The 15488-nt window shown below is 46.2% G+C and overlaps 1 protein-coding gene across 4 annotated transcripts in view; it reads right to left on the bottom strand.

Moving 5' to 3' along the window:
- CACNA1F (calcium voltage-gated channel subunit alpha1 F) overlaps positions 1-15488 on the bottom strand; it is a 1137291-nt gene that overhangs the window by 77360 nt on the left and 1044443 nt on the right. For all 4 annotated transcript variants that reach the window (XM_069645269.1, XM_069645268.1, XM_069645267.1 and 1 more), the window contains one exon: positions 19-149. In XM_069645269.1, coding sequence (XP_069501370.1) covers positions 19-149 — 131 coding nt within the window. The remainder of the gene's footprint in view (positions 1-18; positions 150-15488) is intronic.

Here is a 15488-nt window from a genome sequence, read left to right as displayed (position 1 = left end):
TGACAGGTAACTTCACACCTGCAGAGTGGTAGAATTGCTTGGCAGCATTTCAGTTCCCAGAAGACCCTTCTCCTTCCGTCGTCGGAATTTTCTGAAATAATCCTGGATCAAGAAGGTGGCGTAAAACTTCCCTACAGTCACCTCCTCCTCTGTGAGTGTGAATACATGAATAGAAAGGTAAATTATGAGCACCAAGATTGGGAGATAGAAGTGGTCACATATAGCAACACTTCCTGCCGGACAAGAAGAAAAACAACATACATACATTTTTGGATAAGTACACACTTCATACTCTAGTGCCCTGACTGGAACATAAGGATTCAGTTTTATGGAAGAAATATCAGAACAAACCTTAATGGAGATACGCTAAGCGGTGTACAGGACGCTTTCACTCCCTTAAAACAGACCAATACTCACAGCACAAAAAAGGAGCAAAATAGTCCTTACAAAAAATAGGGAATAAACAGGCACAGACGATACTACACCTTGCCTTTACTCAACTCAAAGCCACAGATATATTTGGAACAGCAGTACCAACAGAGAGGTGTCACAGAAGGAGATTAGACTTGCAGCCTAATCAGAAGAGGACCTTTTAAGTAAAACTGCATCTTTTGGTTTGCTTGGAATACAAAAGAATACCTGTTTTAAAGTTCAAATATATTTTACTCACCTGAAAATATAACCCCATTGGGAATGGGAATTATTTGTATCCCCCATAAAAACATTTTACTCCCAACTGCAAACAGATAGGGTGTAAAACTTCAAACTTTCATCTGGAGCCTTGGACACAGCTATGGGGTAGAAGCCTTGGCCTCACGCTCATAAGTGCTATTTAGAAAGGCCATTTGGAAAATAAATTAAGGGACAAGCCTTCTAGACCGTGTGTCGCAAGCACTCGTTCCCCCTTAGTTCTACTCCTGCCAGAGACGAAAAAAGGAGTATGCCTTCTACGAGGGGTGTCACAGGTTTCTGCCCTTAGTTCTACCTAGGTTCCAGGTTGAGGAGCCTAGAGGGCAGGGCTGAACCTTTGCCCTTGGTTTGTCATCATGGAAACTCTGGGATTGTTAGCATCGCTGAGTATGCTTGGGCTTCTCCGTGCCTAGATCACCTACATATTGTACTTCCTACAAAGAAGAGTCAGGTGCAGGGGTGTAATAGGCATACGAAATGGCATGTTTCCCATGCTCCAAAGCCCCAGAAGAGCCATACTGAAGAGCCGCGAAAAGCCAGGGAGGAGCCAGGAAGCAGACACAGCAATAGACATGTACTCTGAGCAATCGGAGTCGAAAGGACAGCTTAGATCTAAGACAGAAACACACATCTTAAGAGCACATGGCAAAACTGTCACAAAAGCCCATAAGGCCGAGGCAGACCGCAGCAAGCCCGAAGATGGCTGCTTCTCCCCTCCTCTGACCGTCTACCTGTGGACCATCTCATGGCAGATATTAAAGTGTTCATGCAAGAGGAGGACAGTCCTCGGCGGGGAAGTTAACAGTGACCTGCCTTGGCAGGAGCCTGGTGGTGGACAGCCTTCGCCGCCAGCAAACTTAAGGTTATGCTAGAGGTGGTCAGTGAGCATGCAGTGAAAGCTGGATCTGGAAGCTTGGAGAAACTGGGAAGAGAGCAGGCTCAAACCATCCACCTTGCTGGGAACTCCAGAGGAGCAACAATGCTGCAGTGACAATCAAAGCATGCAGGGACAGAGCAAAATCTACTGTGGTGTTGCAACAGAGTGCTGTGTTGGAAAGCAGCACCACAGAGTTATCAAGCGCAAAAAGCCATCTCAAAGCTGATTTGGTGAAAAGACCCGTTCAAAGGCCCCACACTGGATCTACAGCCAAAACCTGTCTGAGAAAAGATCTGAGACTCAGAGTTAGATAAATTAAGACCCACACTCCCCTTACAAAGGCTTAAGGAGGGGAGACATGGGACCCCTGAATAATATGGGCTTATAAAAGGAAAGAAAGCGTAAATGCGGCCCTTAGAAGCCCTTCACAAGAAAATGTAATGATTGAGTCTGAAATCACAGCAATACAATCTAATATGGACAGCCTTAGTTTCAGAGCGGTGAAACAACAACGAGGAAAAGTGGGCAGGATGGCAATAAGACGTAACAGAACAACAGACAGCAGACATAGGATGACCAAAGTGTGCTTTAAAGCCTGTGATGTCATTTGAATGCCAAGTTGAAAGTTGGAAAATGTGGGTCAGGTTGCCCACTTAGGGGATGCCTAGGAAAGCTGAAGAAGCTGTCCTCACAACACAGGACATGCTTTTGCGGAACGCTAATCCAAGAGAGGGTGGACCCCTACTTTACCTATCGAGAGGCTTAAGGATTGATGCAGGGCGGAATGGTGATGTTTGATGGTAGTTTTATGACATCCTGCTCTTAAAGCGGAATCCTGAGGGTGGCTGTTGTGAGAAAGGCCATAATTTTGCTGGCCGAAAAGATTTAATTTTTTTGTCTGAGCCTTTGCCTTGGGAATGTCCAGAGAAGGGAGTTATAGGATCTACACAAGGTATCAACTGTTAAGGGGATTTAGGCCTCACTATGGCACCCTGTAAGGCAAAGAGTTGAGCACAATGGCAAAATATTGAAGTTTAGTCAAGGGCGGACGTCTAGGGTGTTAGATCAAATGTATGACTCAAAGAAGTGAAAACGTGTTGGCGTTGCCTGATTAAAGTGGGCGCAGGTCTTTATTCTGCCCTGATACACCATGGATGTGTGTGGCAAATTTCATGATTTACTATTATCCTTTTGGATGCTGAAGTGACCCTGTCCTTCCCAGCAGAGTTCCACCGGAACAAGAGCCCTTGTCTGTTGGAGCATATTTCTGTTGCTTGCTGACTTAAAAAGGAACTATGCAATGAAATCAAAACCTCAGTGCCAATAACCATAACATGCTACTGCCAACATGCAGCATTTGCCACATCCAGGAACCATGCTACTAAGTGAGCAACAACCCAACTGTGACTTTATGGTAGTGCCCTATTTGGTAGTATTACCGGCTTAACCACAGTACCCAAGCCGCCCTGAGCACCATGGGGTAGCGACCCAGCTTGGTGAAAGCAACCATGATTACAATGTAGATTCCTGACATCACTACTCTACCCCAAATCACAGGGCCACCTGTACTCAGGGTTGCGGATGTCATATACCGTGGAGTGATGCCCACTGTTGTCAGATCACTGTGGGGTGGCCCTCCCACACACCCCAACTAACAAGGCCTCTGATACATTGGTGAGGTCAAGTGCTGTCCTCATCAGCATTATTAATGTTATCTTCCCAGGGCTGCCTTAATAGCAGTACATCTCCAAGGAAGCCGCACAGCTACCGCCTCGCCCTTCCAAGTCTTGGATCCACGCCTGGACCAGGATATATGCTGGACCTAAAGAACGTCTCACCTCACTCTGTTTGGTCTCTCTGCATTGTTTCCCACCAACCACTGTGTTCCCCACTGTCGCTACTGAAACGGATAGTGGAAATTGCATCCTCGAGACACCTTCATTACTCAAACACAGCTACTAAAGGGAGAACCAAGGGAACCAACCAGCCCTGACTAACCTTTGCATATCTGCTACAGTACACACCCTGTGGACTAGAGAGCTGCAGCAGCATTACCACAAATGACTGCTGGTCACTCTGTCCTGTTGCCAGGATCTGTCAAAAAAGCCGAAACCCAGGTATCTCAAAGTAGCCAAAGGTTTGTGTCAAATAGCCTATGATGACATTTCTCTGCTAATGGTAGAAACCGCGGATGACAGCTTCAAATCCTGCTCTCTGAGCCCTGAGCTCTGGCCAATCAGGAAGCTGCAGCAGTGTTTGGTGTGTCAGCTCTATGCTGGGAGCTGCTAATGATGAGCTGGTAAGAAGACAATAAAAGCATCTGAGCGGTTGTCCATCCATAAATAAACAACTGTTTTACGCGTGCTGTACGTGCTCCATCAATCTTGATAACAGAGCTGAGATGAGACAATGAGGAAGCCCCTCAACTTGGTGATCGGAAAGAGAGAAAGAGGTTGGAGCGGCACAGGCAGATTCAGACTAAAGATTTCCCAGGTAAATAGAACAAGGAAGCCCACCAAGTTAGAGAACTTGTGCACCAGGATACAAGGACTTAAGAAGACACAAGCAAGACACTCAAGCTGTAAGAGATCAGCAGAATCAGTGAACCCTCCCCTATACACTGTCATAACCAGAGACCTTACTTGTATTGCAATAGAATAGGCACATTCAAAACACACAGCCGTTTCTCTGTCAGGTCATTTCTTGAATCTGAGACGAAATTCATTGTGCCCTGTAAAGCTTAAAGTTTTAAAAACGTGTCAATTATTGTAATTTCAAAAACCTCATATATCTTCATAATGTTTTTCTGCTTTGCCTTCATCTGCCTACATGTGTTTGCATGCCATTGGTTATTCTTTAGGGCAATAATTATTAGTGATGTTAGTAACAAATGTAGTCAATATCACATATAAGAGATCCATTTCTCCTTCACATACATTGCGTTAGATTACATTAAAGAAAATGAAATTCATTCTAATTCAGTTCCAATGTTTGTCTTGAGTAGAAATACTGTTACAGTTTTCAATGTGTGATCATATGCATGCATGATTGCAATAACATCCTGGTATGATTCATTTGGCCTTTTGTTTCTTCATTCGTTGTTGCTAGCTTTGATGTGGTGCGGAACAGTGATCTCCAAAAGGGAATATAAAAAGAGGGCAACATTTCAAAAAAGAAACCAATGAAACGGAGGCGCATACGCTAATAATGAAGCAGCCGATAACAACAAATTACATTATGAAGATACATGAGGTGTTTGAAATTATAATAATTATTAAATTGGTATGTTCAAACTAAAAAACGTGAATAATCGAAGCTCATTAATTATAGATCGGACGTACTTCTATTGAACCCAGAACCAAAGTTCAGAATGTGTTCTATAGAATAAAGAGACATAGGGTAAGGGTCTCTGTCTGAATGGATGAGCTAGCCTAGCGTAGACAGGAACATCCTACATTCCCAATAATTAGTTTGTGTGACTATGTCAATTATTTGTTCAACCTTTAGTGACAGACTCAGTCTTTCAAAGGAGCCACCCTGACGATAATCTTATGGTTTAGTGGGAGGTATTTATGTACTGTGACAATTCATTGCATGTCAACAAGGTGGACCAAGGCTGAAAGGCCTACGGTGTGGGTTGCACACCCTTCGTCTAGCTCAACGGCTAGAAAAACATCACATTGTGATGCTCTGACATTAATCTTTCATTGCTTTCTTGCTATGAATAACGTCACTGATACTCTTGACTCGTGAAAAAATAGCTGTATTGATGTTAGAAAATGACCACAATCAGTGGCCTATGCCAGAATGCTAAAAATGCCAATGCATTACGGACTACATGTCCATTATCAGGGAAAATAGCTCTCGCTATTCTTTCCTTCTGCTTAGGCGGTTCTCAGGTTTGTCCAAGTCATCCCGAAGGCGTGGCTCAACACTAATTTTTTTCTCTTTATTCACTAGATGCCGTCACCTCTCCCTGAGGGGGAGCCCTTTCCCATGAGGCTAGAGAGGTGAGGCTGCTAGCCGATAGGCCCCCTGGCGGTGGTATAATGCGGGAGGAGCTCATAAGGAGGGACTCCCCCTCTGGGGATAAGGATAACCATCTAGGGTACAGCACTTATGAGAATATTACACCCCACATACTCTATCCTCTCCTTCCCTTGCTAACCTCTTTGTCGACAGTAGACCTATGTACTGTTATAAGGCAGAGTACCTCAAGGTTCTTGAAAGTACTGAGATGAAGAAGAACAACAGAAACCTATGTAATTCAGGTACTGGGACAAGTTGGCCCCGCGGAGCAATGAAAATGAAACTTGTGAAAGAGACAATGGTCTTATACAATGGGCACAGACACTGCTTGCAACATTTTATACAAAAATGACAATGGACTAAACACAGTGTCTTGGGCAGCCGCGGGAGACTGCAGGTGTGCTAAGCACCGAATACGGGAGATATAAATCTGTGTCGCTGATCCGGAGAGAGAGAGCTCCAAGGACGCTGGCAGCTGGCGGTTCTCCAGCATTGGTAGCTTTCATAGATTCACATGCTTGTGAATATTCCCCGTCGTCAGGCTGGGAAACCTCAGTGACATAGAGCAGTTTAAACTTAGACTGAACATTTTCAGTCACCTTTGTGCTCTATCATAGTCATTTTGGGTCATACTATTTACAGACAATAGGAACACCTCCCTTAACTACTCCCCTGACGGCCATCTTCAGATTTGGCAGTGCACGTGAGTGGAAGTAAGAGCCAAAAGACGAGCCATGTGGGGTAGGTGGGAGGGTCACATGTGAATCTATGAAAGATACCAATGCTGGAGAACCAAAGTTACAGGTAAGTAACTTATTCCTTCTTCTCACGTCCAGTCTCATATCTCCAGTAGTGGATCTTTCATAGATTCACATGCTGTAAAAAGATTACAAAGCAGTATTACAACAATACCCATGGGCGGAGGCAAGCTCCCAGCATAATTTACCACTGGAGACTTACCCACCTCACGCAAAAAGGTTCTGCAGAAGCGACTGTTCAACTCTAAACTCTTCAGCGGAATGTCTGTCGACACAGTCGAACCTGGTGAACGTAGGCACCGATCTCCAGGTGGCTGAATGGCAGATATCAGGTCGCGGAATTCCGCAGAGAAAAGCAGTGTTTGCCGTTACTGCTCTGGTAGAGTGAGCTTGGGGCCTGCCGGGAAGTGGTCTGCCGGCTTGCTGATGGCAGAATGAGATGCAGGCAGCAATCCATCTTGCAATGGAGGACTTTGAGAGAGCCTTTCCAGAAGGTTCAAATGAAACAAACGGTTGATCCGTTGTATGAAATTACTTAGGACATGCCACATAGTACTTGAGGGCGCGCACCACATCCAGCGTGTGCAGTGTTTGCTCCACTGCAGATGTTGGTGTGCCAAAGAATACATGCAGAACCTCCTGCTGATTTAGATGGAAAGCAGATGGCACCTTTGGTACAAATGTCGGTTTGGTATGTAGAACAGCCTTGTCCTTGTGAAACGTCAAATAGGGCGGTCTTATGGAAAACACCTGGATTTCCGCCACTCGCCTGGCTGAGGTTATGGCCCCCAAGAAAGCTATTTGCAGGAAAGATGTTAAATAGATGCTTGGTGCTTGGGCTCAAACAGTGGCTTCATGAGTCTTGCGAGTAGCACATTGAGCTACCATGCTGGAGCTGGGCGATGGACAGGTGGAAAAGATGGGAACAGCCCACGCAAAAACCAGTGAGACCACAGGGATGGCACCCCGGCAGTACAGTTGCACCAGCAGATCGCAACTAGGGGCACCATAATGGAAGAATGCGTTAAACCAGACTGAGCCTTGGAGAGTCTGCCAGAGTGTTCTGAATCCCCGGTAGATGAAGGGGAATGAGAAACATGCCCTGCTGTATAGCCCAATGCTAAAGGGCTTGGGCCTCCTTGGGAAGCGGTGGGGACCTTGTTCCTCCTTGCTTGCAGACATAAAACATGGACCCCTGATGTGTTGGTCCTGACAGTGGGCGTCCCAGCCCTCCAGTGAAGCATCCGTCATGATGTTGGCCTGGTGGTCCGGCAACCTGAAGGGGGTGCTCTGCACCAGATGTTCCCTCACTGACCACCAGCAAAGGCTCAGTTTGAAAATCGGTGTTAGAGCAATGTGGTCATTCCAGGGTCCTGAGACTTGGATCCAGCAGGCATCCAGGAATTCCTGCACCGGTCTCATGTGTAACCATTGGTGATCAACTGGATGCATGATGACAACATCCCCAGAAGGGATTTGTAGTTGCGGACTGGCGCTCACTGGGCGCTGTTGAGACAGCACACCTTTTGTAGAAGAGCTGCCACCCTTTCATATGAGGGTCTGGCGGTGCAGGTTTGGGTGTCGATACTTTGCTCCGAGATAGTGTGCCTGTTCAGATGAACCAGGCATGACTTTGGGAAGTTGATGGAGAAACCCAGATGCTGTAGACACTGGATGGTGGTGGCGGTGTTGGTTTCTGCCAGTGGATAAGAGAGGGCTCTTACTAACCAGTCGTCTAGATACGGGTAGACGTGAACGCCCCTCTGCCGCAGGTGAGCCACCACTGGCGCAAGACATTTGGTCGAATGGAAGGGACTTGAACTGATAATGTACTCCTGCCACCACGAAGCGTAGGTAGCGCCAGTGTGAGAGGCGAATAGGGATGTGTAAATAGGCGTCCTCGAGGTTGAGAGACGCCAAGAAATCTCCTTGTTGTAGCTGGGACAACACCTGCAGTAGCGTGACCATGCAGAACATTTGCACCTTTAGGAACTTGTTGAGCATCCTCAGATCTAATATGGGCCTCCAACCCCCTGACTTGTTGTGCAGTTACTCTTTCCATAACAGGAAGTAGCGGGAGTATACTCCTGTGGCCAGCTCATCCATGGGAACCTTCTTCACTGCGTCCTTCTGCTGTAGAGCTTGCACTTCTTGAAGCAAGAGGTGTCGCAACCTCACTGGTCTCTGTGCGGGAGGAATGTCGGGTGGATAGTCCACAAACTCCAGCGAGTAGCCCTGCTGGAGGAGGGATAGCACCCATTTGTCAGTTGTGATGTGTGTCCATTCTTCGACGAACCTTGACAGCCGTCCTCCCACAAGGATGCTGAAGTGGAAGGACCTGCCCTGGGCTGGTCATGCTTCTTTGCCACACTAGCCTCTAGATTGGCAGGAGCCATGGCGTCGCTGCACACCCTGTAGGACTGTGACTTTTTCCTATAACGGTCACCCGATGAGTACGGGGTCTTGAAGGAGGAGGAAGACTTGTTTATGGTGCAGTTATCCCGCAGACTCCTGCCATAGCGCCCTTTTCCTGAACGAATCGAGATTTCAAAAGTTAATTCTGTGCTTTAGAATCAGTGGGTATTCCACTATTTATGAAGGTTCGTGTGGAGGTTTCCAACTCAAGATCTGTGTTTTTGTTCCAAAACTAAGATCATCATTGTGGGGCTTTCCATTGGAGAATGTTATAACTTTGTGCCAAAGTAGGTTTGGTGGGATTCCCAGAATCTCAAGATTTTGTCTATGACTTCTGAGGGAAGTTTCTTAATGCAAGTAGACACTACAGTAGTTCTACAAGAATTGTTTTTGTGCACTTATTTGCCCCTATCTGATTCAAAGATACTTGCAGATCACAACATTATTTTTCCTTTGAAGTTAGACATGACTGAGTGACTAGGCAGGGGGAAACATGCCATTAGATAATTCAAGTGGTACTGTGTGTGTGTGACAAATTGGACAAAACAAATAATAACTAAGGCCCTCATTACAACCCAGGCGTTAAGGGGTTAACGGCGCCGTAAAAGGTGGCGGCGGCGTTAAACCCTTAACGCCTGATTACGAGGTCCCTTTGCGGGTGGCACTTTAACGGCTGCTTTTGGCAGGCGTTAAAAAACCAACCCGCAAAGGGACCTAGGAGCTAATTACGGCACCGTAATTTACAGTGCCGTAATTAGCACCTTCCCCAGTCCCATTGAGCCCTATGGGGCAAAAATGGGAATGGGGAAGGGCCATGGCGGCATGGGGAATTACCACCCCGCAAACCTCGGAATGGGGCGGTAATTCCCCATTCCGCCATGGCGGAGTCGGTAAGTTACCGGCATGGACCATGGTGCTATAAGCACCATGGTCCAACGCCTGGGTCGTAATGAGGGCCTAAAACTCAGTTCAACAAAATGATCCTAATGGATACTGTATTGCCTTGCAGAATAATCATATAGAAATATCCTGAGGTGCGAGACAGATTTGTGGGTGGAACAACCCTAACCAGATATAAATTCACACAGCCGTTCAAGTGTGCGGTTCCGCTGGAGCCAAGGAGTTGAACTGCACGGAGCACCTCCTAACGGACAATGATGATTCAAAATGACAGCTTTGGTCACAACAGGAATTTGTGAAAAAATTGCATCAGCAGAACAATCTCGGGCAGAAGAAACACTCCAGAACTTTAGCAGCAAAGCGTAGAGCAAAGGGAGGACAACTTCTTTATAGTACTCTAGACGACCTTACTTCCTGACTCAAGAGATATGACTCTTGTGCGATAGATGCCTTCTTTGTCATACCTTACTTCTTGACTCAAGAGATGTGACTCTTGTGCGATAGATCCCTTCTGCACCATACCTTTCTAATTTCATGATGCTGTCTCCATATCCCTGCCACCATCTTGGAGCAAAATCCAGGTCCTTTTTGCGGGTCTTGCCAATTTGTATTCAACTTGATTGCACATTCTTCAGGGCGGTGCCATCTTCTACTCTGAACAATGTTAGTGGGCTAAACATTATAAAAACTACTCCACTGTTGCCGTGATGAATAAGCTGCACAGATTGGGCTGCATCACAAACACCTATTTCCTCAGTCAGTCTTCCTCAAAGGAAGTCAAACTGACAAATGCTCAAATACAAGAAGGGCCTGTTTCCAGAGGTTCACCTTTGATTACCCCATGCAGTCATTTGTGTTAGTGCATGTGAAATTATGAGGAGCAGAATTAGAGAGGACTGCCCTACACGGGTTAAAACACGTGGATTTTCGGAAATGCAGTGTGCAATATTTCAGAAAATCATCATGCCATGTTTTTTCATACTCTCTGTTTCTACATGGTTTCCAATAATTCACAGAAGTGTCACTAAGGACCCTTTTGAGTATCATGCCCGCATCAGTTCGGGAATGCAGGTACCAGAGATGCCTACACTTTCCCACCTTTAAGGAGTCCTGCCGTACTTTTGTTCCTTATGTGAAGGGATGCCATAGCTTAGAGCACCCCTTCACAAAAGGGAAAATAAACCTTTGTCTGATTTTGGGGGAGGTATTTAAAATGTTATCCTTCACTTTTTGGGTGGAGGGAAACATTGGAAGAATTGTTATGTGGAATTCATACTCATCATCAATCCCTATACAGAGCATGTCTAATTCCAGAGAATACTGCAGGAGCTGAAGTGAGGAGGATGCCTGTTTTTACCATTACCGTCTAATGAGGGAAAACCTCTGCATGCCATACTCTTCTCACAAAGGATGGGGCAATTAAGATCATTGATCCTCATGAATCCGGAGTTTCGTGACCACACAGGGGATATGGGGAAAAGAAGGGAAGCATAGATGCATTAGAAGTCACATTGAACAGCAAACACCTCACCAAGCCATGCCTTTCTCTGGAGTTCCCTCGAAGAGACCGCATCTACGATTCAATGGCTTGGCATACAGGGTCATTTCTGAACACCCTCAAATGACATCCGCTTGTACCACATCTTCACATCCAGCTCCTACTCATGATTTGGGAAGGTCTGCCGGCTCAGCGAGTCCATCCCAACAGTGTGCTTTCTTGCCAGGTGAACTTTTTAAAGCAGAATACCACACAGCTTCTTCAGAACTGATTGGTATGCTTAACCAATATGTCGTATATACCATCCAAATTCAATGTTGTTTAATTATGTTGAAGACAACGTGCTTGTTTTTTGATCTTTGTATTTTGTTTAAAATATTCCAGGGGGCGGGGTCTAACCTGTGACTTTAATACATCTTCAAGTGTCAGGATGACTGACAGAAAACTGGAGGAAGCCACCAGCATGAAGTATGGCATCTTTTCTTATATTTGTGTGTCCCTCTCAACTCCTCATGGCTCTTTCTCCTGTCATCTAGTCTAATTGGGTTCAGAGTAATGTCATGAGGTGTCGTTATATAACATACATGTATTTAGAACCCATTCATTAATGAATAACATCCTTCTATGTTCATATAAGGGTCAATTATGTATGGAAACGTTTTGAGGACCCAGAGTTTATGGGCCTCATTCCGAGTATGGCGGTAAGGGATAGCGGCCACCGCTAACGAGAGCGGTGGCGGTAATCCCTTACCGCCATACTCCGAGTTCCCTTAGCGCCATGGTGCTTTTAACACCTGCTTTTAGCAGGCGTTAAATACCATGGCGCTAAGGGACCTTGATGTTAATTACGCCACCGTAATTTACGGTGGCGTAATTGACGCCTTCCCCACTCCCATTATGCCCTATGGGGCAAGAATGGGAATGGGGAAGGGTAAATGGGGATTGGGGAATTACCGCCCCGCCAACCTTGGAATGGGGCGGTAATTCCGCCAACCACCAAGGCGCTGCCGGTCCGGGTACGGCGTCAACCAAGGCGTTAATAGCGCCATTGGTTAGCGCCGTACTCGGAATGAGGCCCTATGTATTCTTAGGGATCATACCAGAATAGAGAATGCCCAAAAAATCGAAGCTCAAAATACCCAAATTCGAGACCCTCATTTTACCACCTATATATGTGGGTGGTGAGTTGAATAAATAAAAAAGATCAAGCAGTATTGGGGGGCTGCAGCGGGTATCCCCCCCACAAATATATGCAATAAAAAGAGCTTTAAAAAAACGGTATTTTCGTCTTCCATTTTTTCCCCCGGGAATATCACATAGATCTGTTAAAGCCTTATTGAAATGTAAGTGAGTCTCCCCATCCATAGACTATAAAATCCACACCACTTCTGTGAGCTTGGGTAAAAAGGGATCTTCGAGCCATCGCAGGCTTCCTAATCGCAACCTGAAAAGGACATGAAATCTTCCAATGGCCTACACTAGGTACATGGGAGGGAAGGACACTGTGGAAGAAGTATCAAGCCGGTGGAAATGTCGAAAAAAAAATGTCGACAGACAAAAATGTCGACAAAAAAATGTCGAAAAAAAAAATGTCGACTTTCTCTTTTTTTAATTATATATTTATTTTAGGGGTTTGGGAGTTAAAAAAAAGGGAAAAATTAAAAAAAAAATTAAAAAAGGGAGGTTGGGGGGGGGGGGACCCCCCCATATAAAAAAAAATGCATTGATAAAAAAAGTCGACATTTTTTTTTTCGACATTTTTTTTTCGACATTTTGACTGTCGACATTTTGACTGTCGACATTATGACTATAAACCTATCAAGCCCACTGGTGTTTGCAGCTCAATACACAACACTGTTCCTGTGTGAATATGAGCCAAAAGTTCACCAGCCTCTGACTCTTCATTAGTGTCGTGCTCAGCAGCCGAGGGTCCTGATTGTCTGTATGAAAGGTAGCACATTTTTGTCTCTTAATCAGAGACATTCTCAGCCTTTTGTTTTTCAAATGGTGCCACTATCAATGCACTCACGAGTGTGGAATCTGGGAATCTTGTGTGGCATATCCAGCTGAGCCTCCATTAAGTAGTGCAGGCATTCTTTTACTTTTAGAGCCAGATCTGGCACTACCATGTCTGGTGATTTCCATGCCAGCACCACACAGAATTCCAGGAAAAGAAGCCCCACGCTGGATGGCTCCCTGCGATTCCCAGCTCAGACTTGCACTGCATGGGCTGTGCAATGCTGTGAAGAAGTGGCTGGTTCAGAACAAGGCGCCATTTTGGCGCATAACTAAGACTGAACACAGAAGCAATTTATAATTTGTAAAACCAGGCGTGCTTTCCGGGTCCAGCGAGGGGAAGAGGTAGGCAATAACGGACCAGATGTAATCTGCCCGTTATTACCTCCCTTCCCATTCCCATTGAGCCCTATGGGGGCTCAAATGGGAATGGGGATGGGTTCCGCAAGGAGGATTTACCGGGTCCTCCTATGTCGGAGGAACCCGGTAAGTCCCCATTGCAGGAACCCTGTAATGGAGCCCGGAACGGAGGCAGCCATGGAGCTGATAGCTCCATGGCTACCTCCATTCTCGTAATAAGGCCCCTTGTCTCGGGCAGCCGCATAGGACGGCAGGTGTGCTGTGCACCGAACGCGGGAGAAACGTACCTGCGTCCCTGATCCAGAGGGAGAGACCTCCAAGGACTCCGGCAGTCCACCTCATCTGAAGATCGGGAGGTCTGTAGGAGCAGACCGGTGCCCGGCAGAGTCGAGAATAAGAAGGAAAGCAAAATGCAGCCAGGAACATTGTCTTACAGGTGGAGGGAAAGCAGGACACCGGAGAAGCCGAACGTAATGACCGCCATCCCAGGAAGCCCCGGCGACATGTTTATACGCTCAGCAAGGTAAAGGGTGGCACGGAAGAGGCAGCTTACAAAGAGGGTGCATGCAGTTGTCCATAGGCGCCTTTGCAATCATAACACTTGGGTGGCATGGCAGGGGTAGAAAGCCTTCAAATCTTCTCCTCCTCATTTCAATGGTGGAACAAAGCATGTTGATTATCAGGGAAGGGTCGAGGACCCCAAGAACCATTAAGAGAACTTGACAGGGGCACTGCCTCACAACAGTGGTAGCGATAAACCCACTAAGAGAGAAACCACGGTCTGGGACCCAAACCAAGAGACTGATACGAGTCATCTTCCTTGGGGCAGTAGTTCACATGGAAGCGAAACAATTGGGTCAAATCGAACCAGAGAAATCAGGGTTTGGAACCCAAACCAAGAGAGTAATAACAGTCATCTTCCTCGTGGCAGTACTTGGCAGGGAAGTGAACCAAGTGGGTCAACCAAAGAAGAAGAAAAGTCAGGGTCGCAGACTCTCCATACACTCAGAGTTGGGTGTTATAGGTGTGAAGCCTAATGAAGAGAAGCACAGGGCAAGGGAGTCATTCCCCCTGGTTGTAAGAGACTGCTCTAAAATTACAAGGAGAAGGAAGTCATCCTGAGAACATGGGCCGGGAGTAAGGTCCAACAGGCCTGGGGAAGGGAGTCATTCCCCCGGGGTTTCTGTCGAGAAAGTATTGTTTGGAACATTATGGCCTGGAGAAAGGAGTCTTTCCTCAGGTTATCTGAGATTGGATATCAGGAGAAGGGAGGCATTCTCCTAGCCCACCAAGACAAAATTGTTTGGAACTTTGTGACATGGGGAAAGGAGTCATTTCCACAGGCTATGTGAAACTGTACGTCAGGAGAAGGGAAGCATTCTCCTGACCCACCAAGTAAGCATTGTGCAGAACTTTAATGATCATCCAGGAGAAGGGGGCCCTTCTCCTGGGACCAGAACAGTACTGCCTTATTCTTTAGTTTCTAGTGTAAGGGACAGAAGTAAGGGTTTCTTGACACAGGACGGTGGACACTTTTGCTTTGACATACATCCTGACAATCACCTCATTTCTTTAGTTGAGGCAGGGAAACCCCTCTTAGGAATAGGGACAGATAGGTTTTCTCTTGCTTTCTGGTTTAAATAAAAGTCTTTATCCCCAATCATTCCACCTTTGTGTCAGCCTCCTTCTTCTGCACCCTTCTGACTTCTTTAAAAAAAAAATGTTATTTAATTAGATTTTTAATTTTTACATATATATATAAGTAATTAACTTCCTTAAATGACACACAACAAATTATAAGCTCTGGCCTCATCACGAGTTGGGCGGTAACGCCGGCGCTATTACCGCAGACGCCATTAGCCCTACCGCCATACCCACCGGCGCTATTGGCGCCGGATCAATGGGTTTGGCGGAACGGTTAGTGCCCATTCCCCATTGGGGCCAT

Source organism: Ambystoma mexicanum, chromosome 2p (genome assembly GCF_040938575.1).
Source record: "Ambystoma mexicanum isolate Mex_15411 chromosome 2p, UKY_AmexF1_1, whole genome shotgun sequence".
Lineage (NCBI taxonomy): Eukaryota > Metazoa > Chordata > Amphibia > Caudata > Ambystomatidae > Ambystoma > Ambystoma mexicanum.
This window is presented reverse-complemented; position numbering and strand designations above follow the sequence as displayed.